The following is a 27,701-nucleotide window of genomic DNA, read 5'->3' on the forward strand; positions in this document are numbered from 1 at the left end:
AACCTCCAAGCATCTGAAAGCAAGAGGTGATCACTTATAAATGACGTAGGCTTAAAACCCAATGACAACGAAGATCTGGGAGGCCATCGATCCATTTCATCATCTGGAGTGTCATTGAAGTCCCCTCCAATGATAAAAATAGGATCTTTGTACTTTCCCTTAAGGTCTGTTAGTTTTAAAGAGAGCTTAGAGAACATAGCCTTTGCTTTAACTGTCCTATTTGGTCCATAAACATTGCAAGTAATAAACAAAAGATTGTCTACTTTTAAGACCAAAATAATCCACCGTCCTTCCTCCGAAATAAGACTCCAGTACATCTGATCTCAGAGCCCACTCCCTTTATACCTTGCAGCACTAACAGCTGGGCCATGCTTATTGTAAACTAATGTGGTTGGGAGAAGTAACTCATCTCTATTGCTGGACTGTCATCCGAATGGGTAACAGGACCAAAGGCGGATGTTAGCGGGTTTTTTGGCCAGTGTGAAAACATCAGAGGTCAGGTAGGTCAGGTCTCCCCTCGTCCAGCTCGTGATCCCCAGGACCGCTTCTTCAGACCTTGTTACCCTCGAATAAGTTTCCCAGACAGTCCTCCGCCATCAACCGACAGTCAGTCACAGGCCTTTTCCTGTTCGTACAGGAGAAGGCGCTTTTATAGCACCACCTGTGTTACTTCAACTGTGTCCTGCCACACGAGCCCCGGGCATCCATCCATCCAAGCAGCGTGAACATAGTAAAGCTGATACGTGGTCAAAGATCAGAAGTGAGCAAACATTCATATATGAATTGCCCTCACAGCTGCTAAAGCCAGTACTTGCATACGTGTTCCCTTAAGTTTTAAAGGCCTTGGGCCGTTTTTGCAGTCCCTATATTAAATCTGATGAACTCGTTATTACTGGCATTGTTCCTACTGCCTTTAAAAACCACTATTACATACCCGAACCTTGACCCAGGGTACTTCATAACTGTAGGTTGATATCCAGCCTTAACTTCTGTTTGAAAACACTTGCGTAAAAAAAAAAAAATAAATAAAAATAAGGGATTAAAATGGACCTCCTTTATGTATATTTTTTTTAAACAGAAGTGAATACTTTTAAGTCAGAGTTCGAAAACTTTATTTTATTTACGTAATTCAAATTTCTTCTTTTTACACAAAATCCCAAGTCACAAATTCAATTTCTTGGGACAAAAGTATTGCTTTTCCCTTTCTTAGACAATATCAAACAGGGTGGTTTTAGATTTTATTGATGTTAATGCATTTTATCAAAAGAAAAAAATTAGTCATCACGTTGGTGATGTGCAAATAAATCAAGATTCCTGGGAAGAGTAAAACATCATTGGAGCTGTATGATTTATTTGTACTGGATTTGACATGAACAAGTTAGGATGATTCAGTAAGAATACAGAAACTTTAATTCACTTGAAGAAAGAATCACACATTGAGTGGATACTTGACTACCAGCTGGCACCTAATAAGAGTTTGCTGTCAAGAACAGAACTCATGTTAAACGGAATGAATTCACTGCAGGCTCATCTAATGAACTGTGAAATGTTCGACGTTCCAACAATTTCATAATCAACATCCACTTTAGGGTTCACCTTCGAACATTCAGTAAGTCCAGTGTACATGGAAATGTTTTCTGACACTTGCATTGTTGTCTCCTGACTAGATCCTTGCTTGTGTTGTTTTAAGTCGAAAGCGTCTGCTAAATGAAACTGTAATGTAATCATGACACATGAACAAATAAGTTTTTTTGTTTCCACAAGCAGAGCCACGTTTTGTTCTCTGTGATGTCATGTTTCCCCAAACTAAAACCTTCACCAAAGACTCATCAAGGTTTCTTCTCCGCATGTATTCTCATGTGTGTATTAATATATTCTTTTCTAGCGAAAGTGTTGCCACACACTGAACAGCTAAAAGGTTTTTCTCCTGTGTGTATTCTCATGTGATTCAGTAGATTTCCTCTTATAGAAAACACTTTACCACAGACCGAGCAGCTGAACGGTTTCTCTCCTGTGTGTGTTCTCATGTGTCTCCGCATAACCCTTTTATCGGAAAACGCTTTGCCGCAGTCGGAGCATCTAAAAGGTTTTTCTCCGGTATGTATCCTCATATGTACATTCAAATGACCTGGTTGAGAAAACCACTTGCCGCAGTCTGAGCATCTAAAGGGTTTCTCCCCGGTATGCATTCTTATGTGTGTGTGCAAATAACGTTTTTGAGAAAACGCTTTACCGCAGACGGAGCAACTGAAGGGTTTCTCTCCTGTATGTGCTCTCATGTGTCTCCGCATATCTCTTTTATCCGAAAACTCTTTACCGCAGACTGAGCAGCTGAACGGTTTCTCTCCTGTATGTGTTCTCATGTGTCTCTGCAGATCCCTTTTGTCGGAAAACCCTTTGCCGCAGTTGGAGCATCTAAAAGGTTTTTCTCCGGTATGTATCCTCATATGTACATTCAACTGACCTGATCGAGAAAACAACTTGCCGCAGTCTGAGCATCTAAAGGGTTTCTCCCCTGTATGCATTCTTATGTGTGTGTGCAAATGACTGTTTTGAGAAAACGCTTCACCGCAGACGGAGCAACTGAAGGGTTTCTCTCCTGTATGTATTCTCATGTGTCTCTGCATATCTCTTTTATCCGAAAACTCTTTGCCGCAGTCTGAGCATCTAAACGGTTTCTCCCCTGTATGTCTTCTCATATGTATTTGCATATGAGCTTTTTGAGAAAACCAGTTACCACAGACTGAGCACCTAAACGGTTTCTCTCCCGTGTGTTCATTCATGTGTATTTGCACACGTCCTCTTCTAGAAAACCCTTGAGCATAGAAGGAGCAACTGAAGGCTTTTTTCTGAAGAGATCTCTGATGGTTTATTTCAGTGTTGTCCGTTTTGTCCAAACTTGACTGTGGTTCTCTAGTCTTACTACAACCATCATCATTGTCTTCAGCCTCACTTGGACAGGAGTCTGAAGAAAGGCGCTGACCATCATGAGTTGTTTCTAAATCACCATCCTGATCTCGGTTACCGACTAGTTCTGATAGTCCACATGTCTCTTCATCAGGTTCTGTTTTCATGTCTTTGGTTAAGGTGCTGGCTGGAGGCTCTGCCTCTCTGTACTCCCCTGTTTGGCTTTGATGAAGTGGTATGGAAAGAGGTTTCACTTCATTTTCACTCTTCACAGAGACAGGAGTGAATGGGAACTTGGTTAAAGAAGCCTCCTGTGGTCGCTGAAGCTGCTCTTCCTCCTGACTGGTCCAGTGTTCCTCCTCTTCCTCTTTGATGGATGGGGACGCTGGTGCCTCCTGGCCCCAACTGGAGCTGCATTCCTGCTTCACCAAGGGAACCTCCTTTTCAGAAGGTAAGAGTTGCTGGAGGTCTAGAGGTGAGGGACAATATACATACATTACAGAAAGCTATTATTCTATGTTTTAAATTAAGTTATGAGCCATGAAATACTAAGTGAAGTCTGTTTTACAGAAACAACTACTTTACATGTTAATCTAAACCTTGTGACAAAACCAAAAAACCCTCATCTGTAGTATCAATACTTTGAGCACTTCTTTGAAGCAGGGACACTTTTTTCAGTTTAAAATTTAGAGAGTTGTTGAACAGAAACCAATAGTCGCAGACCTCTCGTCACTGCCAGCCGTTTCTGGCTTCCACCTTCATGAGATCTGGCTTTGTTTGATCGATAACTCTGTTTATTCTCTTACGCTCTCTTCTCCTCTATACTCTGCCCTAACCTCTTCATTTGTCCTACTGATTTAGCTATTTTCTGTGCTTTGTTCACTTATTGCAAGATTCTCTAGATTTCTTTCCCAAATGACTGGTTAGTGGGCAGCCTTTCGTTCCCAGTTTGTTTACTAGCTTCGATCTTAGCCTAGCTTAGCAGTTAGCTGTATTGCATTTGCAGTCAAAGCAGCCTCGTTAAAACAATGGTATTTGGCGAATGTTCTGCAGTTAAAGATGGGTTTTCTCTATTAGAGAGCAGCTTCTTTCAGCTAGGATTACGTTAGACGTGACGACGCGCACTCCAGATAGCCTGAGGCCTGGGCCTGACAGCAGACCTTCTATTGTTACTACTAGCTCAGCCTCGTTGGCAGATGCGGCGCAGTTTATCTCCGTTTGCTGGTGTGGGAAGGCTCGCAAAGCAAACCACTGGTCATGTGGCCTGGTCAGCAGTCACCTCACCTGACTGCAAACTGGCTTTTGCCCCTCACCAGCCCTGTTGGTAGCCCTTCCGACCAGTGTGCCTCTCCCTCTCCTGTCGACGGAGTAAAGCAACTCCTGGAAAGACTGGTTATAGCATATATAAAATGTAACATTCTTGTTACCCTTTACCCATTACAGTTTGCCTGCTGTTCCAACAGATCTATCTCACTTGCTGTGCACACTGCTCTAGTACACCTTGAAAAGAAATATACCTGTCAGAATGTTGTTGATTAATTACCGCTCTGCTTTTAATACAATTGTACCATCCAAATTGACCTTTCGCAAAGTCCCTCCCCCCTTAGTTACTGTTGCTATGCCCGTCAAGCATTTCAGAACTATCCAGGAAGTAGCCGGAAAACACCAAAACATGAAGGAAGAAATCAGCGCATTGAGTGGGTAAAAGTAACAGTAATAGTACGTTAGCTGTATTAGCTATCAATAATAGCTAGTAGCAAGCTTAGCTTGGAGCAGACAGGTATCAAAGACAAAAGTAGGCAACATACATATGTAAATTGCCCTCACAATCCCCTCTTTTAATTCAAACCCAGTACTCAGCTGTATGGAGGTTCAATGGGAGTAACTGGCCGGATAAAAAGAAAAATGTAAAAAAAAAATTTTTTTTAGTGAATTGGATCAACAACTTGCTACTTGCCCCTCTCCCAGTTTACTCACATGTCATGTTGATTCACAGACTGAATTTGATCTCACCACAACCACTGATGCAGAGCGCCTTCTTCTGCGTTCACGCTCCACATATTATGAGCATGGGCATAAGGCAAGCTGCTTCCTGGCTCACCGACTACGTCGCCAGGCAGCCTCTCATATGATCCCTCAGATAAAAGATTCGTCAGGCACATTGCATATTGACCCTACCACCATCAACTCTGCCTTTTGCGCATTGTATTCTACTTTCTACAAGTTTGAATCTCCATCTGATACCACCGAAATGAGCTCTTTCTTGGATAGTCTCAATTTCACCGTTAGAAACCCTGAGGTTACTAAAGAACTCGATTCACCATTAACTGTATAGGAAATCACCTTTACTATGAAAAAGCACGCAAAACAATAAAGCTCCTGGCCCCGACGGATTTCCAGTTGATTTTTTTTTTTTTAAGATTTCCGGCTAATCTGGCCCCACTTTTGCATTCTGTATGTAAGGAATCGCTGCAACAAGGCTCCCTCCATCCTACTTTAAGACAAGCTTCCATATGTCTGCTTCTAAAAAAAGATAGACTGAAATCTCTGCAGCTCTTACAGATCTCTCTCCTGAATAAATGTGGATGCTAAGATCCTAGCTAAGGCTCTGGCCCATCACTTGGCAAATATCCTCCCAACTATTGTTTCAGATTAACAAACCGGATTCATAAAAAGGGCATCAGGCTGTACTATAATGTCCATACCCTCTTAAATATTATTTATACTACGACTACCACAACGACCCTGAAGTAGTGATCGCAGTCAACGCTGAAAAAGCGATTTGGCAGGGTTGAATGGGATTATTTGTTTACTGCACTAAGTAAATTCGGGCTGGGAAATGCATTCATTTCCTGGATACGCCTACTTCCAGCACAGTGACCAGCACTGTTACCTCACAGCAAGAAGGTCCTGGGTTCGAACCCCGGGCAGTCCCAGTTCCTTTCTGTGTGGGGTTTGCATGTTCTCCCCGTGTCTGTGAGGGTTTCCTCCCACCATCAAAAGACGTGTATGTTAGGGTTAATACTCCTGTCTGTGTCCCTGACCGAGTCAGTAGGAAGCAAGAGATGGAGTTGGTCCCCGGGTGCTGCGCGGCGGCGGCCCACTGCTCCTAGCTACACAGCTAGGATGGGACAGGGATATTTATTAATCATGGAATCAAATGAATACAGGGTAAGCTGATGGCCTAGCCTTGGGTCTCTTTGTGAGTCTGTTTTCTGTGCTCGTTTATGAATGGCCGGTCCATTAGAACTGTGTGTTCGTCCTGTGATGGCTACCACATTTTCTGTCTCAGCCTCGGCTGAGCGGTAACCCTTTGTTTCTGCCCACTGCCATGGCGTCGACTGCTTTCGTCTTGCTATTATAGAGCTGTGTGTTGGTTAGCGTTACATGGTTTGTGTGATGGGTTTTATTCGAAGCTGAGTATTCAGAAGATGCCATTAACTACTAACTTAGCTAACTTGAAAAATAACGAGATTGATGTAATGTCCGTAGACGCCTTATCTACTGACATAAGATTAATTCAAGAATGAGCCGACTTCGTAGGTTCTTAACTGTGTAGCTTTTACTAGCGTTCGTTCAGCATACAACCTTCATATCATGAGCGTCTCACTTCCTGTATACGTCACACGCACTGCACGTACACCCGTGAGTAGGTCAAGTTAAACAAGTGACAGGACCTTCAAAATAATAACATCTTTCATTCATTACATCTCCCCCTCTAAGGTGATTTTCTGAACATTTACTGCCAACAATTTTAACTCCAGTTTAGCAACTCCTGACTTTAACCGTAGCTTTATTTGACAAATAAAATAATACCATTTTCTTTCTTTCAGCAACTGTAAAACAGAGCAAAGACATCAAACATCTTTGATTTACAGTGTCCAACATTTTACTGACAGGCCTGGGGTGTAAGCTTTAAAGAGTCCATAACTCAACTGAAATATTTATATTTTAATTCCAACCTGTATATCACCCCCCTTTTCACAAAAAATAAATAAATAAATAAATAAATAAAATCTCCCACAGTACACAAGTCCATACGCCTCACAAATCCAGCCGGATTGCTGGCTTGCTCACCCTGCCAGAGCGAGTAACATGTGGTGTGGAAGTTGGCATTTCTGCTGCTCGGGACTCATCCGTGTTTCCACTCTCCCCTGGAGTGACATGGTCAGGATCCCTGCTGACAAAGGTGAGTGTTTTGGGTGTGGCCAACAGGTGGCGCCTGTTCCTTCTGTAATGTTCACCTTGAGCTGTCTCCACTATGTAGGATCTGGGAGTGGAGCTCTGACTGTGAACAACTGCTGGCATTTTCCATGTTTTCTGTCCATCAAGTTTGGTGAGTACTGCGTCACCCGAGTTCAGTGGGTGCAGTGTCCGCACGCCGTTCCTGCGGTTGTAGTAGAAAGCCTGCCTCGATTTGGCTGCGGTGTCAGCGGTTTTGATCAGTTCCTCTTTAGGCCAGGCCGGTTTCAGGTTATGCTGCAATGTGGGTAAGGTGGTTCTGATTCTCCTACCCATGAGCAATTCCGCTGGACTGGCTCCAGTGGAAAAAGAGGGTGTAGCTCTGTATGTCAACAGGGCGAGGAGAGGGTCTTCCTGTCTTAATATGCTTTTGGCTATCTGAACAGCCCTCTCTGCCTGTCCATTACTCTGGGGGTAGTGTGGGCTTGAAGTCACATGGATGAAATCATAATCCTCACTGAACCTCCTCATCTCTTCTGAAACTAGCTGTGGCCCATTATCACTAACTACAATTTCAGGGATACCAAAACGTGCAAATGTAGCCTTCAGCCTAGCTACAACCTGACTGCTAATAGTTGTTGGTAGATTTAGGATCTCCAAAAACCTGGAATAATAGTCAGACACTATCAAGTAGTTTTGCTTTTTGTACTCACACAGGTCTATGCCAACTTTCTGCCATGGTCTCGATGGGAGCTCACTTGACATTAAAGGCTCTTTTCTCTGTGTGTTCTTGTGTTCTCTGCAGAATTGACATTGCTGTATCTTTGCTGTAATGTGCTCCGTCATTTTGGGCCACCACACTGATTGGCTAGCTCTCTCTGCACTTAACTATCCCCTGGTGCCCGTCGTGTATTCTCTCTAAGATCACCTCCCTCATCTCTGTGGGAATGAGGATACGACTGCCTCTGATGACTAAACCATCTACCTCAGATAACTCCCCTCTCACCTGATAAAAGTCTCTGACTGTCTCCGGCACTTTATCGACATACTCAGGCCAGCCGTGTCTGATGAAGCCCAACACTGTCTGGAGCTGCAGATCCCCATCCGTGCTCCGTTTTATCTCCTGCATCCTTTGAGGTGTGGCAGGCACCTGGCACACGATGGCATCGATGTGCGCCGCAACATCATCATGAGAAGCACCATCTCCGTAGCGCTGCTCTGGGCCTCTGGAGAGTGCATCAGCCACAGCTAACGTTTTGCCTGGTGCGTATTCAGCCACTGCATTGAAACGCATCAGCCTCATTAACAGTCTCTGGCACCTAATGGGCACGTCATTATCCAAGTCTTTGCTGTTCATGAGAAGCACTAGTGGTTTATGATCGGTGACAGGTCTGAAATTGTCAAGCCCAAACAAGTACTTCTCGAACCTTTCACATGCCCAGACGCTGGCTAAGCACTCTTTCTCGATCTGTGCGTACCTTGTCTCTGCGTCACTCAGCCGTCGGGAGCAGTAGGCCACGGGCTTCCAGTGTTCCCCGTGCTGCTGGAGCAGAACGCCCCCCTGCCCGTAGCTGCTGGCATCTGCGGACACCACCGTAGCCTTAGTGACGTCATAAAAGGAGAGTACCGGGCAGTGGCGAGTGCTGCTTTAAGGTCTTGGAATGCTGTGTTCTGTGCAGGTCCCCACAGCCACTCTGTCGTTGCTTTAAGCCGTCCATAAAGCGGCTGACCTACAGTGGACAGCTCTGGGACGTATTTTGCCAAATAGTTCACCATCCCGAGGAACCTCTTGAGTTCCGTCACGTTCTGAGGCTGAGGAAAGTTCTCTATTCCGGCCACTTTGTCCGGGTCAGGTCTGATGCCTGCCTCGTCGATGACGTGACCAAGGAAGCGGACTTGTTTCTGTTTGAACTTGCATTTCGCTTGGTTCAAATTGAGACCTGCTGTTTCAATGACCCCCAGCGCCTCTGCTAGGTGCCGGTAATGGATTTCCTCAGTCTCTCAATGTATAAGGATGTCATCCATGTACACCTCTGTGCCCTCTAGCCCGGTCAGAGTTTCCGCCGTCTTTCTCTGGAAAATCTCTGGAGCACTCGTTATACCAAATGGAAGGCGGCAGAAAGCATACCTCCCAAATGGGGTGATGAAAGTGGTGAGCCCCCTGCTGTCTTCATGCAAGGGGATCTGGTAAAACCCACTTGCTGCATCCAACGTTGTGAAGAACTTTGACCCTGCAAGCCTTGGCATTATTTCCTCCATAGTGGGCAGCACGTATTTCTCACGTTTCACCGCTCGATTCAGCCTCCTGAGGTCAGCGCAGCAGCGAACCTCTTTCTTGTTCGGTTTCAGCACCGGCACCATAGCGGCGCACCATTCTGTGGGCTGAGTCACTTTTTCAATAATGCCCTCATTTTCCATGCGCTGCAGTTCTTTCTTAACCAGTGGTACAAGTGGCAGCGGTATCCATCTGGCTGTATGCACCGCATATGGCTGGGCATCGTCCACCAGAGCTATTTTCACTGGGTCTGTTTTCAGCAGTCCACTTGAACCGAAAACTCCACTGACCCCATCCATCCGCTTCACTAGACCCATCTCCACTGCCTCTGGACGACTCAGCAGACAGCTGCCTCTCCCCTTGATCACATACACTGGAAATGAGTATTGTTTCTCCTTGTAGTTGGTTGTGGCTTGAAACTGTCCTATGCAGCTGATGTTTCCACCTGGGCTTATGAAGCATGTGTCAGGAGGTCCCAGTTTTATGTTTGGCTTCAGCTTTTTAAATGTCCCTTGGTTGATAACAGTAGCGTCAGCCCCCGTGTCAATTTTAAAGGTTATTGGTACATCACTTATTGTTAAACTAACAGTCCAATCTTCCTGACTGCTCTCTTTGCCAACTTCTCCCAGAAAGTACAGCTGTTTAACCTCTTCAGTGACTTCTCTCACCGCTTTAGAGTGACATACACGCTCCCAATGTCCCTTTTTATGACACTTGTTGCACTTACTGTTCATTGCAGGACACTTCCGCTCTTCGGTGTGCTGCGTCTTGCCGCACCTCCCGCATTCATCTACTTTGTTGGTTGCAGGACTGCCGCCACCATGACGCTGTCCGCCCTTTTTCTTTTGGCGTCCGTCCCGCCGTCGGACAACATTGACGTTAGCCAGCTGGGCCTCTGGTTGGTTAGCTTGGAGGCTGAGCTGCTTTGTTATTGCCTCCGCCTGGTGCACTTGTTCAATGACTTTCACCAGAGTAAGGTCCGCTGTGAGCTGGAACTGACGGGAGAGCACTTTGTCTTGTATGCCCACTACCAGACGAGCTCTGATATGTTCATCCCTCTTGTCCCCAAACCCACAGTGTTCAGACAGCTCATACAATGTCCGGATGTACATCTCCGCTGTTTCTCCTGGCCGCTGGCTACGTTGATAGAAGCAACGCCCTCTCATGTATGATGTTGCGGCGGGGAATAAAGTAGTCGTCGAACTTTTCCAGTACGCTATCATAGTCCGCTTTATCGTCCTCCGCCGCGAAGTCAAACGAGCTGAATATCTTTTCAGCCTCGCCTCCCATTGCATAAATCAGCGAACTCGCTTGAATCTCCCCGTCGTCTTTATCCAGCTTTGTCGCGAGCCTGAAGCGCGAGAACCGTTGTTTCAACGGGGCAGTCAAACTTGAATTCACTCGGCGGATTAAACTTCGGCACGACCGCTCGTGTTCAGATACACAGACTATTCTGACACCATGTCATGTCCGTAGACGCCTTGTGTTACTGACATAAGATTAATTCAACAATGAGCCGACTTCGTAGGTTCTTAACTGCGTAGCTTTTACGAGCGTTCGTTCGACATACGACCTTCATATCATGAGCGTCTCACTTCCTGTATACGTCACACGCACTGCACGTACACCCGTGAGTAGGTCCAGTTAAACACGTGACAGGACCTTCAAAATAATAACATCTTTCGTTCATTACAATTGAGGTATTCACTTGCGCGTTGGTTATTTTACCGTAAGTCACGTAATAGTTGCGCGCGCGTGTGCGCGCTTGTAATATTTTGTAGTTCATTTTGCGGGCGTCTCTATGACCGCACCTCCGCTGCGAAACGGGCCGCGGGATGTTACGGCGCGCCGCCGCTGGCTGGGGAAGCGGTGTGGACCAGGGCCCGTCCGGGTTTAGGTTGAGAGTGACGCCCTGAAAGCCCTGACGGCAAAGCTCCGCCGTGTGCAACACGACACAGTGTTTCATGCAACACCAGGAAATATGACGCTTACGAAACGATATGGTTGATGTGAACAAGAATAATTTAAACTTTTTGCTGGTACATACCTAATCTGTACATCCGTACTTCAGGTTTATACATGGCGTCCAGTTTCTCCCGTTGCCGATGGTTTTCCTTCTTTAGACGTGAAATCTCTTCTTCGTACTCTGCGATCCTTCTCTCGAACTCCTCAAATATCCCGCTGACCGAACGATCAGTCGACTTGATAGAAGACATTTTCAGACTCGACTGAAGCCTTCTTTTCCCTCTTCTTCTTCCGCTTCGTCGTCTTCTTCTTTTTCGTCTTCGTCCGCTTCTTTTTCTTCTTCGCATTCATTTGATGGATCGCAATACCGATTTTATAAGTAATACTGCCACCTATGGTACTGGAGTGTGTAGAACGGATCTAGTTTACCTCTCCCTGCATGAGTGACCGGACCCTACACTCTTCCATAAGTGGGTCGGAAATGACCCGTATTAGAATCAATGTGTTTTTATGCCATTTTGGATAATAAGATAATTAATTAGATAATCAAAAATTAGTCCATTAAAATGTAAAAAGATAATGAGAATAATAATTTGTATTATATTTTGTGTTATATTTTGGTCCACACAACAATGATTTCATGTTTGAAGTGGTTTTTATTTTTCACTTTGTTAATATCTTGAACATTTTGAAAAGATTTTGATAATTGAAAAGAATTACAGATAAATTACAGAGAATTAAAATAAATTACACAGAACAGCAGTTGAAAAATGTTAACACCCATTTGAGTGTGTGTGTGTGAGGGTGTGTGTGTGTTCATCACTCATCTAGGTGACCTCTTCAGTCTCAGCTGACTGCAGGTATCCCCACCCTTATAAACAATACAGTGACATAACGCCCGAAACCAACGACAGGTTTCAAAGTAACACAAACTTGTGATTTTTTTCATTTGTCCCTTTGTGTTATTTGAACAACATTTGGACGATGTGTCCCCTCTCTCTTCACTTCCATTTTTTCCTCCAGACATGGAAGAAAATGGATGATAAAGTAAATAATCCACCCAGTTCATGCTAACGCCCGCTCTCACCTTCCCCTCCCTACTCTCGCACAAGTAGCGCCTCACTGTACACGGCGCTATTCCGTACGTCTGCTGTCAGTCAAAAGATAAGTGGCCTGGGGGGCGTGGCCTGAACACCGCATGGAGTAGCCGCGTTTTAGGGAAGCTCCACAACCCTCACTAAAAAATTTAGAATAAAACACACTCATACCGCAAATAATATGGCCAAGAGACGACATAGCAATAAGAATAAGACAACGAACCAAAAATTGTCTCCAGAAGAGGAGGACAACCGCTATCCAGAAACTAGACGGGGACATCAACGCGAGGTTCAATACGCTGGACACTAAACTAAATGCAGTCCAAACTTCACTAACCGACCACTCAACTCGCATTGCTGACTTGGAGGAGTGTGCTACCGACTACGAGACCCGTATGGCAGCCCTGGAGAAGCGGTGTGATGAGCTGACTTGAGACCAGCAAAGCCACGAAGAGTAAGCTGATTGACCTAGAGGGCCGTTCAAGACGCTCGAACTTCAAAATCACTGGTCTACCAGAGAAAGTCGAGGGCGGCAAACCGACGGAGTTCGCTGCGGGGTTCTTACCTAAACTCCTGGGAGTGCAGAACTTCCCCGGTGGACTGAAAGTGGACCGGGCGCACTGCATAGGCGTGCACCATGATCGCCAAAATCCACCACTTTCCGGAGATGGAAAAGATCCTGAAGCTTGCCCGCCAACAATCTCCTCTGTCCTTCAACGGAGCTCGGATCGACGTGTACCCCCAGACTTCTCGCCTGAAGTAGCCGAGCAATGCCGAGCCTTTGACGGAGCGAAGAAGAAGCTGAGAGATGCAGGGGATAAAACACGGCCTCCTTTTCCCTGCGAGACTGATCATCACCCACAGAAACCAACAGAAAATATTCCAAAAACCCGCAGATGCCGAAGCTTTCATAGACAGGATCGCGTCTAACACCGCTGCCATTGGGTCTTCATGTTGAATCACCGGGACTTGCATTCTCGCCAACACCGGGGGGGGGGCTGTGATCCCCCGCTTTGCTCAACTTGAACTCGCCGTGTGAGTGTTACGGACATGAGGGTGGACAGAGCTTCTTAACTACACCGATACGGTATACGTAGCCAGCCACTCTCTTTTGCAGAGTTAACGTTAGTGTTATTTCATTGCTGTGTTTAGCTGTTTCTCAGTGTTTCTGAGGGAATTTGCGCTTTACTTCGTTTGGGGAAGTGGGCGGGGGAAGGGTTTGTTATGTTGTTTTTCTCTGTTCCGAGTTTCTGCTCTCTCTGCTCATGCACCGACAGTAGTAGTATTGACGAGGATGCGTCACATAATGTTTGAATGTTTCTCTATGGCTTCAACAGGTTACACAGGCTCGCCACAAGGTGGCAGCCTAATTCTACTCAGCTGGAATGTGAAAGGCTTAGGGTCCAATCTGAAAAGAGGAAAGGTTTTCTCGCGCTTGAAATCCTTATCTGGGGCTATAATCTTTTTTACAAGAAACGCATGTTAAGCACACAGAACAGTGGAGGTTAAAATGTAGCTGGGTATCTCAGGTATTTCAGTCCACCTTTTCATCCAAAGCCAGAGGAGTCGCCATATTAATTCGCAGGAATGTCCCGTTTGTTCACGTCTCGACCATCTCCTACCCGAATGGTCGTTATCTTATAGTAACAGGCAGTGTTTTATCACGGCATGTCACCTTCTTGAATATATATGCGCCCAATTTTGACGACCCTGGATTTTTTAGAAAAGTTTTTAATCTTATCCCTGGTCTATCGACCACCCACCTAATCACCGGTGGAGAATTTTAATACTATATTAGACTGTTTCACCAACAGAAGTTCTACGCGCCCCGTTTCCCCGTCTAATTCCACCATAGCCCTTAATCATCTGATGGGGTCATTGAACCTGGTTGATATTTGGAGGCACCAGCACCCGTCTGGTAGAGATTGTTCTTTTTTTCCACAGGTGCGTAAATCTTATACAAGAATCGACTACTTTCTAATAGACGCCAAGCTGTCCTCGGACATAATTTCCACCAAGTATCACAATATTTTGATATCAGACCATAGCCCCATAGAATTTAAACTTGATATGAATATGGCTAGGCCCGCATACAACTGGCGATTCAACCCTCTCTTACTTAATGATGAACAATTCCGACTACAAATTTTGAACTCAATCACAGCCTACTTGGCTGAGAACGACACTCCTGATGTAAACGACTCCACTTTGTGGGAAGCCCTTAAAACAGACCGGTCAAATTTGACCGGGAACACTAAAGTAAGGGGCGGGGGGTGAACACGACAGGAGGTTAATGATAATAATAATAATAATAATAATAATAAATCAAACTTATATAGCGCTTTTCTAACACTCAAAGTCGCTTTACAATACAATAACACCATCACTTAATCACATTATTAACACTTAAGTCTTATTAACGCATAATGTTAATACGCATTTTGTACGGACTTACAATAAGGGCCTTATTACTTATTAACTAAAACGTATTACAAGACTTAATATAAAACATTACCAGACATTTTAGAGATAAATCCACGTTATACCCCACCAGTTGTATTGTGTAAATTGTGTAAACACAACGTCCATTGCACGTTATCCACCTTGGGAGAGAGATCCCTCCTCTGTTGCTCTCCCTGAGGTCTCTTCCTATTTTTTCTCCCTGTTAAAAGTTTTTTTAGGGAGTTGTCCCTTATCCGATTAAAGAGTCTAAGGCCAGATTGTTGTGTTGATGTAAAGCCCCTTGAGGCGAATTTGTAGTTTCGGGTCGGGTCGCGGTGGAAGCAAACTAAGTAGGGCACTCCAGACGTCCCTCTCCCCAGCAACGCCCTCCAGCTCCTCCTGGGGGATCCCAAGGCGTTCCCGGGCCATATTGGACATGTAGTGCCTCCAGCGAGTTCTGGGTCTACCCCGGGGTCTCCTCCCAGTTGGCTGTGCTCGGTAAACCTCCAAAGGAAGGCGCCCAGGAGGCATCCTAATCAGATGCCCGAACCACCTCAACTGGCTCCTTTTGACGCGAAGGAGCAGCGGCTCTACTCCGAGCTCCCTTTTACTCAATTCCAGTTCACAAAGCCAATACATAGGAAATATCAGACTTGCACATTTTGGTCAAAGGTCACTACAAAGTCTTCATAATGACCGCCTCTTACCTTTTAGCCATTTCTTGCACTTTACACTTGACTCATTCAAGTGCAAAAGCGATAAGATGTGATGGAGTTTGTCATAAACGCAGAAACTGGTGACATAAGCTGATAGCAGAAAGATGAAGAGCGGAGGCCGAATTATATATAAAAGAGCGGCACGCTGCCGGCCCAATGGCTTACGGCCATACCACTCTGATAACGTCCGGGTTGGCGTGGTGGCGGAGGAGCGGACGAAAAGGGCATTAAATCGACGGGGAAAAGAGTAGTTTCTGAAAATAACGCTTCTAGCCCCCCCCCCCCCCCAGCAGCTCTCTGCTGCACGGGTGAAACTTTTGTGGCTTTAAAAGTACGAAAATGGCACAAACGGCAAAGACACTCGGACCGGACAAGACTAACGACGACGGGCAGACGGACAAACAAAATGGAGGTATGGCAGCGGAAACAAAGAAGCCCCAGCAGGACGCGAATCCGACTGGGGGCAGAAAGCGTGATGAAGACGGGGGAGAGAGGAGAAATGGTGGCGGTGGAGAGTCGAGTCGAGAAACGAAAAGCGACGAGGTGGAGAGGCTACAGCAATGGCGTTGGTGAAAGACGCGGCGGTTGCAGCGGAGACGTAAAGGGCGGCGGGGAGGGAGGGGGAACGGAGAGAGCTGGACAAAGACTTGGTGGTTAATGTGGACGTGGAAGGAGAGGACAGAATCTCTATGATGGAGCTTCTGCGTGCGGTTGACAACACGTGCGGAAGAGTATTGGGCTGCAGGTCGAAAAGTGACAAACGATGGGAGCTCCAAAGGGTTTTGTGCTGGATATGGGTGGGCGTAGGGAGCGTGTCACGCTTGATAGGCTTAAACCGGCGCACAGGGTGGCAGGCGAAGTTGTGTTTCCGGCCCAGGTTCCCCGTCGGGGTCGTCCTCCTTCCAGGACCCCGGCAGTGTCTTCACGGGTTCAGCGTTCTGCTTCTCAGCCGACTTTGGACAGTGTTTCACCTACTGTTTCGGCTGAGGGACGGCGCAGCCGTTATGGCAGGCTGCTTAAGCCTCCAGTGAGACACTAATTTTCTTTCCAGGACTAATTTTCTTTCCAGGAGTCCCTTCTGGGTGTTCGGGGGGGGGGGGGCTGTGTGGCGGACACTAGGGGCTATGCCTCTCACCCAGCAGGACTGTGAGCTGAGCTGGGGGCGTGGTTTACGCTCCCGGGCTTGCTGGTGCAGGGTTGTTCCCGCTGTAGTTTGGTTTTGGAGCTGAGGAATAAACATCAAACTCGCCTTCATCTCCCGTGTTTTTCCTCATCCTGCCACATTATAAAAATAAAGGAATACAAATAATGCATTTGAATTTATGTAGTTCGAATAGTCAAGTCTAATACTAATCTGATGTTAGAGCTAATGTGACGCTTGGGCATAAACCATTTTGGTTTTCACTTATTATCTCTTCTAGATTCTTTTTTAAACTTTTAGCATGAACCTGCAATAAAAAAATTATAGTCTGTGTTTAAAAGTGAAATTGGCCTCCAATTTTCAATTACTAAATGATCTTTATCTGGTTTAGGAATTAAGGTTATCAGACCTTGTTTCATGGTTGTTGTCATCTCCTTTCTAGCTATGCATTCTTTGAACATGAGTAATAAATTTTCCTTAATTAAATCCCAAAAAAACAAAGATAAAATTCAACTGAGAGACCATAATTTCCGGGTGATTTCCTTCATTTTATTGAGTGTACAGCTTCAGTGATTTCTGAACTTAAAAGCTCACCTTCACAGCTCTCTTTGAATTGTTCAGAAATCAGGGGGGTAAATTCTTGTAACGTGTTCCATAAATGTGTCACATTTTGATTGATTAAATTCGGAGGTATATAATTTGCTATAAAAGGAGGTAATATAATTTGCAATAGTATTGGGGTCAGAGCTAATGATACCATTTACATTAAGAGATGCAATATTATTTCTTTTCCTATTTCTTTTTTCTAAACCAAAAAAGCAACTGGAATCCCCCCCCCCCTTCTAACTACTTAGCCCTTGACCTGGTGAAGGCACCCTTGGTGAGTCTCATATACATTCTATCTAGTTCTTCACTGAGACTTTTAAGTGTTTTTAATTCTTCTTCAGATAAATTGTGCCTAGAAGTTAACAACTGTAGCTGGTTCATTAAGAGATCTTCTTTGCTAGAGTTTAATTTTTTGATTTCTTTGCTACGTTTTATTGCAACTTCTCTAACTTTAAATTTAAAGAATTCCCATGTTTGAATTTGACTCATTTCTTTTTCATTAAAAATATCTTTTGCAAGTAGTTTCACACTTTCCTTAAAATTGTTATCATCCAATAAATTGTTATTTAACTTCCAATATCCTCTGATGTTTGAGTTTTCTTTAGAGCCCTTTAATCTAAGACTTATTATTTTATGATCAGACAGCGGAGCATGTGAATGAGAAACCTGAAATGAACTGTAATCCTTGTGATGATAATAACCATAAGTCAATTCTCGACTGAGAGCACCTGCTAGAGTTGGTCCATGTGTAATCTTTGACACTGGGGTTCATAAACCTCCAAGCATCTGAAAGCAAGAGGTGATCACTTATAAATGACGTAGGCTTAAAACCCAATGACAACGAAGATCTGGGAGGCCATCGATCTATTTCATCATCTGGAGTGTCATTGAAGTCCCCTCCAATGATAAAAATAGGATCTTTGTACTTTCCCTCAAGGTCTGTTAGTTTTAAAGAGAGCTTAGAGAACATAGCCTTTGCTTTAACTGTCCTATTTGGTCCATAAACATTGCAAGTAATAAACAAAAGATTGTCCACTTTTAAGACCAAAATAATCCACCGTCCTTCCTCCGAAATAAGACTCCAGTACATCTGATCTCAGAGCCCACTCCCTTTATACCTTGCAGCACTAACAGCTGGGCCATGCTTATTGTAAACTAATGTGGTTGGGAGAAGTAACTCATCTCTATTGCTGGACTGTCATCCGAACGGGTAACGGGACCAAAGGCGGATGTTAGCGGGTTTTTTGGCCAGTGTGAAAACATCAGAGTTCATTGGTCAGGTCTCCCCTCATCCAGCTCGTGATCCCCAGGACCGCTTCTTCAGACCTTGTTACCCTCGAATAAGTTTCCCAGACAGTCCTCCGCCATCAACCGACAGTCAGTCACAGGCCTTTTCCTGTTCGTACAGGAGAAGGCACTTTTATAGCACCACCTGTGTTACTTCAACTGTGTCCTGCCACACGAGCCCCGGGCATCGATCCATCCAAGCAGCGTGAACAAAGCACAGCTGATACGTGGTCAAAGATCAGAAGTGAGCAAACATTCATATATGAATTGCCCTCACAGCTGCTAAAGCCAGTACTTGCATACGTGTTCCCTTAAGTTTTAAAGGCCTTGGGCCGTTTTTGCAGTCCCTATATTAAATCTGATGAACTCGTTGTCACTGGCATTGTTCCTACTGCCTTTAAAAACCACTATTACAAACCCAAACCTTGACCCAGGGTACTTCATAACTGTAGGTTGATATCCAGCCTTAACTTCTGTTTGAAAACACTTGTGTAAAAAAATAAATAAAATAAAAATAAGGGATTAAAATGGACCTCCTTTATGTATATTTTTTTAAACAGAAGTGAATACTTTTAAGTCAGAGTTCGAAAACTTTATTTTATTTACGTAATTCAAATTTCTTCTTTTTGCACAAAATCCCAAGTCACAAATTCAATTTCTTGGACAAAAGTATTGCTTTTCCCTTTCTTAGACAATATCAAACAGGGTGGTTTTAGATTTATTGATGTTAATGCATTTTATCAAAAGAAAAAAATTAGTCATCAGGTTGGTGATGTGCAAATAAATCAAGATTCCTGGGAAGAGTAAAACATCATTGGAGCTGTATGATTTATTTGTACTGGATTTGACATGAACAAGTTAGGATGACTCAGTAAGAATACAGAAACTTTAATTCACTTGAAGAAAGAATCACACATTGAGTGGATACTTGACTACCAGCTGGCACTTAAGAGTTTGCTGTCAAGAACAGAACTCATGTTAAACGGAATGAATTCACTGCAGGCTCATCTAATGAACTGTGAAATGTTCGACGTTCCAACAATTTCATAATCAACATCCACTTTAGGGTTCACCTTCGAACATTCAGTAAGTCCAGTGTACATGGAAATGTTTTCTGACACTTGCATTGTTGGCTCCTGACTAGATCCTTGCTTGTGTTGTTTTAAGTCGAAAGCGTCTGCTAAATGAAACTGTAATGTAATCATGACACATGAACAAATAAGTTTTTTTGTTTCCACAAGCAGAGCCACGTTTTGTTCTCTGTGATGTCATGTTTCCCCTGACTAAAACCTTCACCAAAGACTCATCAAGGTTTCTTCTCCGCATGTATTCTCATGTGTGTATTAATATGTTCTTTTCTAGCGAAAGTGTTGCCACACACTGAACAGCTAAAAGGTTTTTCTCCTGTGTGTATTCTCATGTGTTTCAGTAGATTTCCTCTCATAGAAAACACTTTACCACAGACTGAGCAGCTGAACGGTTTCTCTCCTGTGTGTGTTCTCATGTGTCTCTGCATATCCCTTTTATCGGAAAACCCTTTGCCGCAGTCGGAGCATCTAAAAGGTTTTTCTCCGGTATGTATCCTCATATGTACATTCAAATGACCTGGTTGAGAAAACCACTTGCCGCAGTCTGAGCATCTAAAGGGTTTCTCCCCTGTATGCATTCTTATGTGTGTGTGCAAATAACGTTTTTGAGAAAACGCTTTACCGCAGACGGAGCAACTGAAGGGTTTCTCTCCTGTATGTATTCTCATGTGTCTCCGCATATCTCTTTCATCCGAAAACACTTTACCACAGACTGAGCAGCTGAACGGTTTCTCTCCTGTGTGTGTTCTCATGTGTCTCTGCATATCCCTTTTGTTGAAAAACCCTTTGCCGCAGTCGGAGCATCTAAAAGGTTTTTCTCTGGTATGTATCCTCATATGTACATTCAACTGACCTGGTCGAGAAAACAACTTGCCGCAGTCTGAGCATCCAAAGGGTTTCTCCCCTGTATGCATTCTTATGTGTGTGTGCAAATGACTGTTTTGAGAAAACGCTTTACCACAGACGGAGCAACTGAAGGGTTTCTCTCCTGTATGTATTCTCATGTGTCTCTGCAAATCTCTTTTATCCGAAAACTCTTTGCCGCAGTCTGAGCATCTAAACGGTTTCTCCCCTGTATGTCTTCTCATATGTATTTGCATATGAGCTTTTTGAGAAAACCAGTTACCACAGACTGAGCACCTAAACGGTTTCTCTCCCGTGTGTTCATTCATGTGAATTCGCACACGTCCTCTTCTAGAAAGCCCTTGAGCATAGACGGAGCAACTGAAGGCTTTTTTCTGAAGAGATCTCTGATGCTTTATTTCAGTGTTGTCCGTTTTGTCCAAACTTGACTGTGGTTCTCTAGTCTTACTACAACCATCATCATTGTCTTCAGCCTCACTTAGACAGGAGTCTGAAGAAAGGCGCTGACCATCAGGAGTTGTTTCTAAATCACCACCCTGATCTCGGTTACCGACTAGTTCTGATAGTCCACATGTCTCTTCATCAGGTTCTGTTTTCATCTCTTTGGTTAAGGTGCTGGCTGGAGGCTCTGCCTCTCTGTACTCCCCTTTTTGGCTTTGATGAAGTGGTATGGAAAGAGGTTTCACTTCATTTTCCCTCTTCACAGAGACAGGAGTGAATGGGAACTTGGTTAAAGAAGCCTCCTGTGGTCGCTGAAGCTGCTCTTCCTCCTGACTGGTCCAGTGTTCCTCCTCTTCCTCTTTGATGGATAGGGACGCTGGTGCCTCCTGGCCCCAACTGGAGCTGCATTCCTGCTTCACCAAGGGAACCTCCTTTTCAGAAGGCAAGAGTTGCTGGAGGTCTAGAGGTGAGAGACAATATACATACATTACAGAAAGCTATTATTCTATGTTTTAAATTAAGTTATGAGCCATGAAATACTAAGTGAAGTCTGTTTTACAGAAACAACTACTTTACATGTTAATCTAAACCTTGTGACAAAAGCAAAAAACCCTCATCTGTAGTACCAATACTTTGAGCACTTCTTTAAAGCAGGGACATTTTTTTCAGTTTACAATTTAGAGAGTTGTTGAACAGAAACCAACAGTCGCAGACCTCTCGTCACTGCCAGCCGTTTCTGGCTTCCACCTTCATGAGATCTGGCTTTGTTTGATCGATAACTCTGTTTATTCTCTTACGCTCTCTTCTCCTCTATATTCTGCCCTAACCTCTTCATTTGTCCTACTGATTTAGCTATTTTCTGTGCTTTGTTCACTTATTGCAAGATTCTCTAGATTTCTCTCCCAAATGACTTGTTAGTGGGCAGCCTTTCGTTCCCAGTTTGTTTACTAGCTTCGATCTTAGCCTAGCTTAGCAGTTAGCTGTATTGCATTTGCAGTCAAAGCAGCCTCGTTAAAACAATGGTATTTGGCGACTGTTCTGCAGTTAAAGATGGGTTTTCTCTATTAGAGAGCAGCTTCTTTCAGCTAGGATTACGTTAGACGTGACAACGCGCACTCCAGATAGCCTGAGGCCTGGGCCTGACAGCAGACCTTCTATTGTTACTACTAGCTCAGCCTCGTTGGCAGATGCGGCGAAGTTTATCTCCGTTTGCTGGTGTGGGAAGGCTCGCAAAGCAAGCCACTGGTCATGTGGCCTGGTCAGCAGTCACCTCACCTGACTGCAAACTGGCTTTTGCCCCTCACCAGCCCTGTTGGTAGCCCTTCCGACCAGTGTGCCTCTCCCTCTCCTGTCGACGGAGTAAAGCAACTCCTGGAAAGACTGGTTATAGCATATATAAAATGTAACATTCTTGTTACCCTTTACCCATTACAGTTTGCCTGCTGTTCCAACAGATCTATCTCACTTGCTGTGCACACTGCTCTAGTACACCTTGAAAAGAAATATACCTGTCAGAATGTTGTTGATTAATTACCGCTCTGCTTTTAATACAATTGTACCATCCAAATTGACCTTTCGCAAAGTCCCTCCCCCCTTAGTTACTGTTGCTATGCCCGTCAAGCATTTCAGAACTATCCAGGAAGTAGCCGGAAAACACCAAAACATGAAGGAAGAAATCAGCGCATTGTGTGGGTAAAAGTAACAGTAATAGTACGTTAGCTGTATTAGCTATCAATAATAGCTAGTAGCAAGCTTAGCTTGGAGCAGACAGGTATCAAAGACAAAAGTAGGCAACATACATATGTAAATTGCCCTCACAATCCCCTCTTTTAATTCAAACCCAGTACTCAGCTGTATGGAGGTTCAATGGGAGTAACTGGCTGGATAAAAAGAAAAATGTAAAAAAAAATTTTTTTTTAGTGAATTGGATCAACAACTTGCTACTTGCCCCTCTCCCAGTTTACTCACATGTCATGTTGATTCACAGACTGAATTTGATCTCACCACAACCACTGATGCAGAGCGCCTTCTTCTGCGTTCACGCTCCACATATTATGAGCATGGGCATAAGGCAAGCCGCCTCCTAGCTCACCGACTACGTCGCCAGGCAGCCTCTCATATGATCCCTCAGATAAAAGATTCGTCAGGCACATTGCATATTGACCCTACCACCATCAACTTTGCCTTTTGCTCATTGTATTCTACTTTCTACAAGTTTGAATCTCCATCTGATACCACCGAAATGAGCTCTTTCTTGGATAGTCTCAATTTCACCGTTAGAAACCCTGAGGTTACTAAAGAACTCGATTCACCATTAACTGTATAGGAAATCACCTTTACTATGAAAAAGCACGCAAAACAATAAAGCTCCTGGCCCCGACGGATTTCCAGTTGATTTTTTTTTTTTTTTAAGATTTCCGGCTAATCTGGCCCCACTTTTGCATTCTGTATGTAAGGAATCGCTGCAACAAGGCTCCCTCCATCCTACTTTAAGACAAGCTTCCATATGTCTGCTTCTAAAAAAAGATAGACTGAAATCTCTGCAGCTCTTACAGACCTCTCTCCTGAATAAATGTGGATGCTAAGATCCTAGCTAAGGCTCTGGCCCATCACTTGGCAAATATCCTCCCAACTATTGTTTCAGATTAACAAACCGCATTCATAAAAAGGGCACCAGCTGTACTATAATGTCCATACCCTCTTAAATATTATTTATACTACGACTACCACAACGACCCTGAAGTAGTGATCGCAGTCAACGCTGAAAAAGCGATTTGGCAGGGTTGAATGGGATTATTTGTTTACTGCACTAAGTAAATTCGGGCTGGGAAATGCATTCATTTCCTGGATACGCCTACTTCCAGCACAGTGACCAGCACTGTTACCTCACAGCAAGAAGGTCCTGGGTTCGAACCCCGGGCCGTCCCAGTTCCTTTCTGTGTGGGGCTTGCATGTTCTCCCCGTGTCTGTGAGGGTTTCCTCCCACCATCAAAAGACGTGTATGTTAGGGTTAATACTCCTGTCTGTGTCCCTGACCGAGTCAGTAGGAAGCAAAAGATGGAGTTGGTCCCCGGGTGCTGCGCGGCGGCGGCCCACTGCTCCTAGCTACACCGCTAGGATGGGACAGGGATATTTATTAATCATGGAATCAAATGAATACAGGGTAAGCTGATGGCCTAGCCTTGGGTCTCTTTGTGAGTCTGTTTTCTGTGCTCGTTTATGAATGGCCGGTCCATTAGAACTGTGTGTTCGTCCTGTGATGGCTACCACATTTTCTGTCTCAGCCTCGGCTGAGCGGTAACCCTTTGTTTCTGCCCACTGCCATGGCGTCGACTGCTTTCGTCTTGCTATTATAGAGCTGTGTGTTGGTTAGCGTTACATGGTTTGTGTGATGGGTTTTATTCGAAGCTGAGTATTCAGAAGATGCCATTAACTACTAACTTAGCTAACTTGAAAAATAACGAGATTGATGTAATGTCCGTAGACGCCTTATCTACTGACATAAGATTAATTCAAGAATGAGCCGACTTCGTAGGTTCTTAACTGTGTAGCTTTTACTAGCGTTCGTTCAGCATACAACCTTCATATCATGAGCGTCTCACTTCCTGTATACGTCACACGCACTGCACGTACACCCGTGAGTAGGTCAAGTTAAACAAGTGACAGGACCTTCAAAATAATAACATCTTTCATTCATTACATCTCCCCCTCTAAGGTGATTTTCTAAACATTTCTCTGAACATTTACTGCCAACAATTTTAACTCCAGTTTAGCAACTCCTGACTTTAACCGTAGCTTTATTTGACAAATAAAATCAACTGTAAAACAGAAAGAGCAAAGACAAACATCTTTGATTTACAGTGTCCAACATTTTACTGACAGGCCTGGGGTGTAAGCTTTAAAGAGTCCATAACTCAACTGAAATATTTATATTTTAATTCCAACCTGTATATCACCCCCCTTTTCACAAAAAATAAATAAATAAATAAAAAAATCTCCCACAGTACACAAGTCCATACGCCTCACAAATCCAGCCGGATTGCTGGCTTGCTCACCCTGCCAGAGCGAGTAACATGTGGTGTGGAAGTTGGCATTTCTGCTGCTCGGGACTCATCCGTGTTTCCACTCTCCCCTGGAGTGACATGGTCAGGATCCCTGCTGACAAAGGTGAGTGTTTTGGGTGTGGCCAACAGGTGGCGCCTGTTCCTTCTGTAATGTTCACCTTGAGCTGTCTCCACTATGTAGGATCTGGGAGTGGAGCTCTGACTGTGAACAACTGCTGGCATTGTCCATGTTTTCTGTCCATCAAGTTTGGTGAGTACTGTGTCACCCGAGTTAAGTGGGCGCAGTGTCCGCACGCCGTTCCTGCGGTTGTAGTAGAAAGCCTGCTTCGATTTGGCTGCGGCGTCAGCGGTTTTGATCAGTTCCTCTTTAGGCCAGGCCGGTTTCAGGTTATGCTGCAATGTGGGTGAGGTGGTTCTGATTCTCCTACCCATGAGCAATTCCGCTGGACTGGCTCCAGTGGAAAAAGAGGGTGTAGCTCTGTATGTCAACAGGGCGAGGAGAGGGTCTTCCTGTCTTAATATGCTTTTGGCTATCTGAACAGCCCTCTCTGCCTGTCCATTACTCTGGGGGTAGTGTGGGCTTGAAGTCACATGGATGAAATCATAATCCTCACTGAACCTCCTCATCTCTTCTGAAACTAGCTGTGGCCCATTATCATTAACTACAATTTCAGGGATACCAAAACGTGCAAATGTAGCCTTCAGCCTAGCTACAACCTGACTGCTAATAGTTGTTGGTAGATTTAGGATCTCCAAAAACCTGGAATAATAGTGAGACACTATCAAGTAGTTTTGCTTTTTGTACTCACACAGGTCTATGCCAACTTTCTGCCATGGTCTCAATGGGAGCTCACTTGACATTAAAGGCTCTTTTCTCTGTGTTCTTGTGTTCTCTGCGGAATTGACATTGCTGTATCTTTGCTGTAATGTGCTCGGTCATTTTGGGCCACCACACTGATTGGCTAGCTCTCTCTGCACTTAACTATCCCCTGGTGCCCGTCGTGTATTCTCTCTAAGATCACCTCCCTCATCTCTGTGGGAATGAGGATACGACTGCCTCTGATGACTAAACCATCTACCTCAGATAACTCCCCTCTCACCTGATAAAAGTCTCTGACTGTCTCCGGCACTTTATCGACATACTCAGGCCAGCCGTGTCTGATGAAGCCCAACACAGTCTGGAGCTGCAGATCCCCATCCGTGCTCTGTTTTATCTCCTGCATCCTTTGAGGTGTGGCAGGCACCTGGCACACGATGGCATCGATGTGCGCCGCAACATCATCATGAGAAGCACCATCTCCGTAGCGCTGCTCTGGGCCTCTGGAGAGTGCATCAGCCACAGCTAACGTATTGCCTGGTGCGTATTCAGCCCCTGCATTGAAACGCATCAGCCTCATTAACAGTCTCTGGCACCTAATGGGCACGTCATTATCCAAGTCTTTGCTGTTCATGAGAGGCACTAGTGGTTTATGCTCGGTGACAGGTCTGAAATTGTCAAGCCCAAACAAGTACTTCTCGAACCTTTCACATGCCCAGACGCTGGCTAAGTACTCTTTCTCGATCTGTGCGTACCTTGTCTCTGCGTCACTCAGCCGTCGGGAGCAGTAGGCCACGGGCTTCCAGTGTTCCCCGTGCTGCTGGAGCAGAACGCCCCCCAGCCCGTAGCTGCTGGCATCTGCTGACACCACCGTAGCCTTAGTGACGTCATAAAAGGTGAGTATCGGGGCAGTGGCGAGTGCTGCTTTAAGGTCTTGGAATGCTGTGTTCTGTGCAGGTCCCCACAGCCACTCTGTCGTTGCTTTAAGCAGTCCATAAAGCGGCTGACCTACAGTGGACAGCTCTGGGACGTATTTTGCCAAATAGTTCACCATCCCGAGGAACCTCTTGAGTTCCGTCACGTTCTGGGGCTGAGGAAAGTTCTCTATTCCGGCCACTTTGTCCGGGTCAGGTCTGATGCCTGCCTCGTCGATGACGTGACCAAGGAAGCGGACCTGTGTCTGTTTGAACTTGCATTTCGCTTGGTTCAAATTGAGACCTGCTGTTTCGTTATACCCAAATGGGGTGATGAAAGTGGTGAGCCCCCTGCTGTCTTCATGCAAGGGGATCTGGTAAAACCCACTTGCTGCATCCAACGTTGTGAAGAACGTTGACCCTGCAAGCCTTGGCATTATTTCCTCCATAGTGGGCAGCACGTATTTCTCACGTTTCACCGCTCGATTCAGCCTCCTGAGGTCAGCGCAGCAGCGAACCTCTTTCTTGTTCGGTTTCAGCACCGGCACCATAGCGGCGCACCATTCTGTGGGCTGAGTCACTTTTTCAATAATGCCCTCATTTTCCATGCGCTGCAGTTCTTTCTTAACCAGTGGTACAAGTGGCAGCGGTATCCGTCTGGCTGTATGCACCGCATATGGCTGGGCATCGTCCACCAGAGCTATTTTCACTGGGTCTGTTTTCAGCAGTCCACTTGAACCGAAAACTCCACTGACCTCATCCATCCGCTTCACTAGACCCATCTCCACTGCCTCTGGACGACTCAGCAGACAGCTGCCTCTCCCCTTGATCACATACACTGGAAATGAGTATTGTTTCTCCTTGTAGTTGGTTGTGGCTTGAAACTGTCCTATGC

The 27,701-nt window shown here is 45.0% G+C and overlaps 1 protein-coding gene across 1 annotated transcript in view; it reads right to left on the reverse strand.

The window, feature by feature from the left end:
* Positions 1-1,143: 1,143 nt before the first annotated feature.
* Positions 1,144-27,701, reverse strand: part of LOC130131933 (zinc finger protein 585A-like) — a 44,932-nt gene continuing 18,374 nt past the window's right edge. The window contains exons 3-4 of the mRNA XM_056301660.1: positions 19,945-20,811; positions 1,144-2,773 (exon numbers count right to left, since the gene is read on the reverse strand). Coding sequence (XP_056157635.1) covers positions 1,830-2,773; positions 19,945-20,811 — 1,811 coding nt within the window. The 3' untranslated portion in view covers positions 1,144-1,829. The remainder of the gene's footprint in view (positions 2,774-19,944; positions 20,812-27,701) is intronic.

This window comes from Lampris incognitus (assembly GCF_029633865.1).
Source record: "Lampris incognitus isolate fLamInc1 chromosome 17 unlocalized genomic scaffold, fLamInc1.hap2 SUPER_17_unloc_1, whole genome shotgun sequence".
In the NCBI taxonomy this organism is placed as follows: domain Eukaryota; kingdom Metazoa; phylum Chordata; class Actinopteri; order Lampriformes; family Lampridae; genus Lampris; species Lampris incognitus.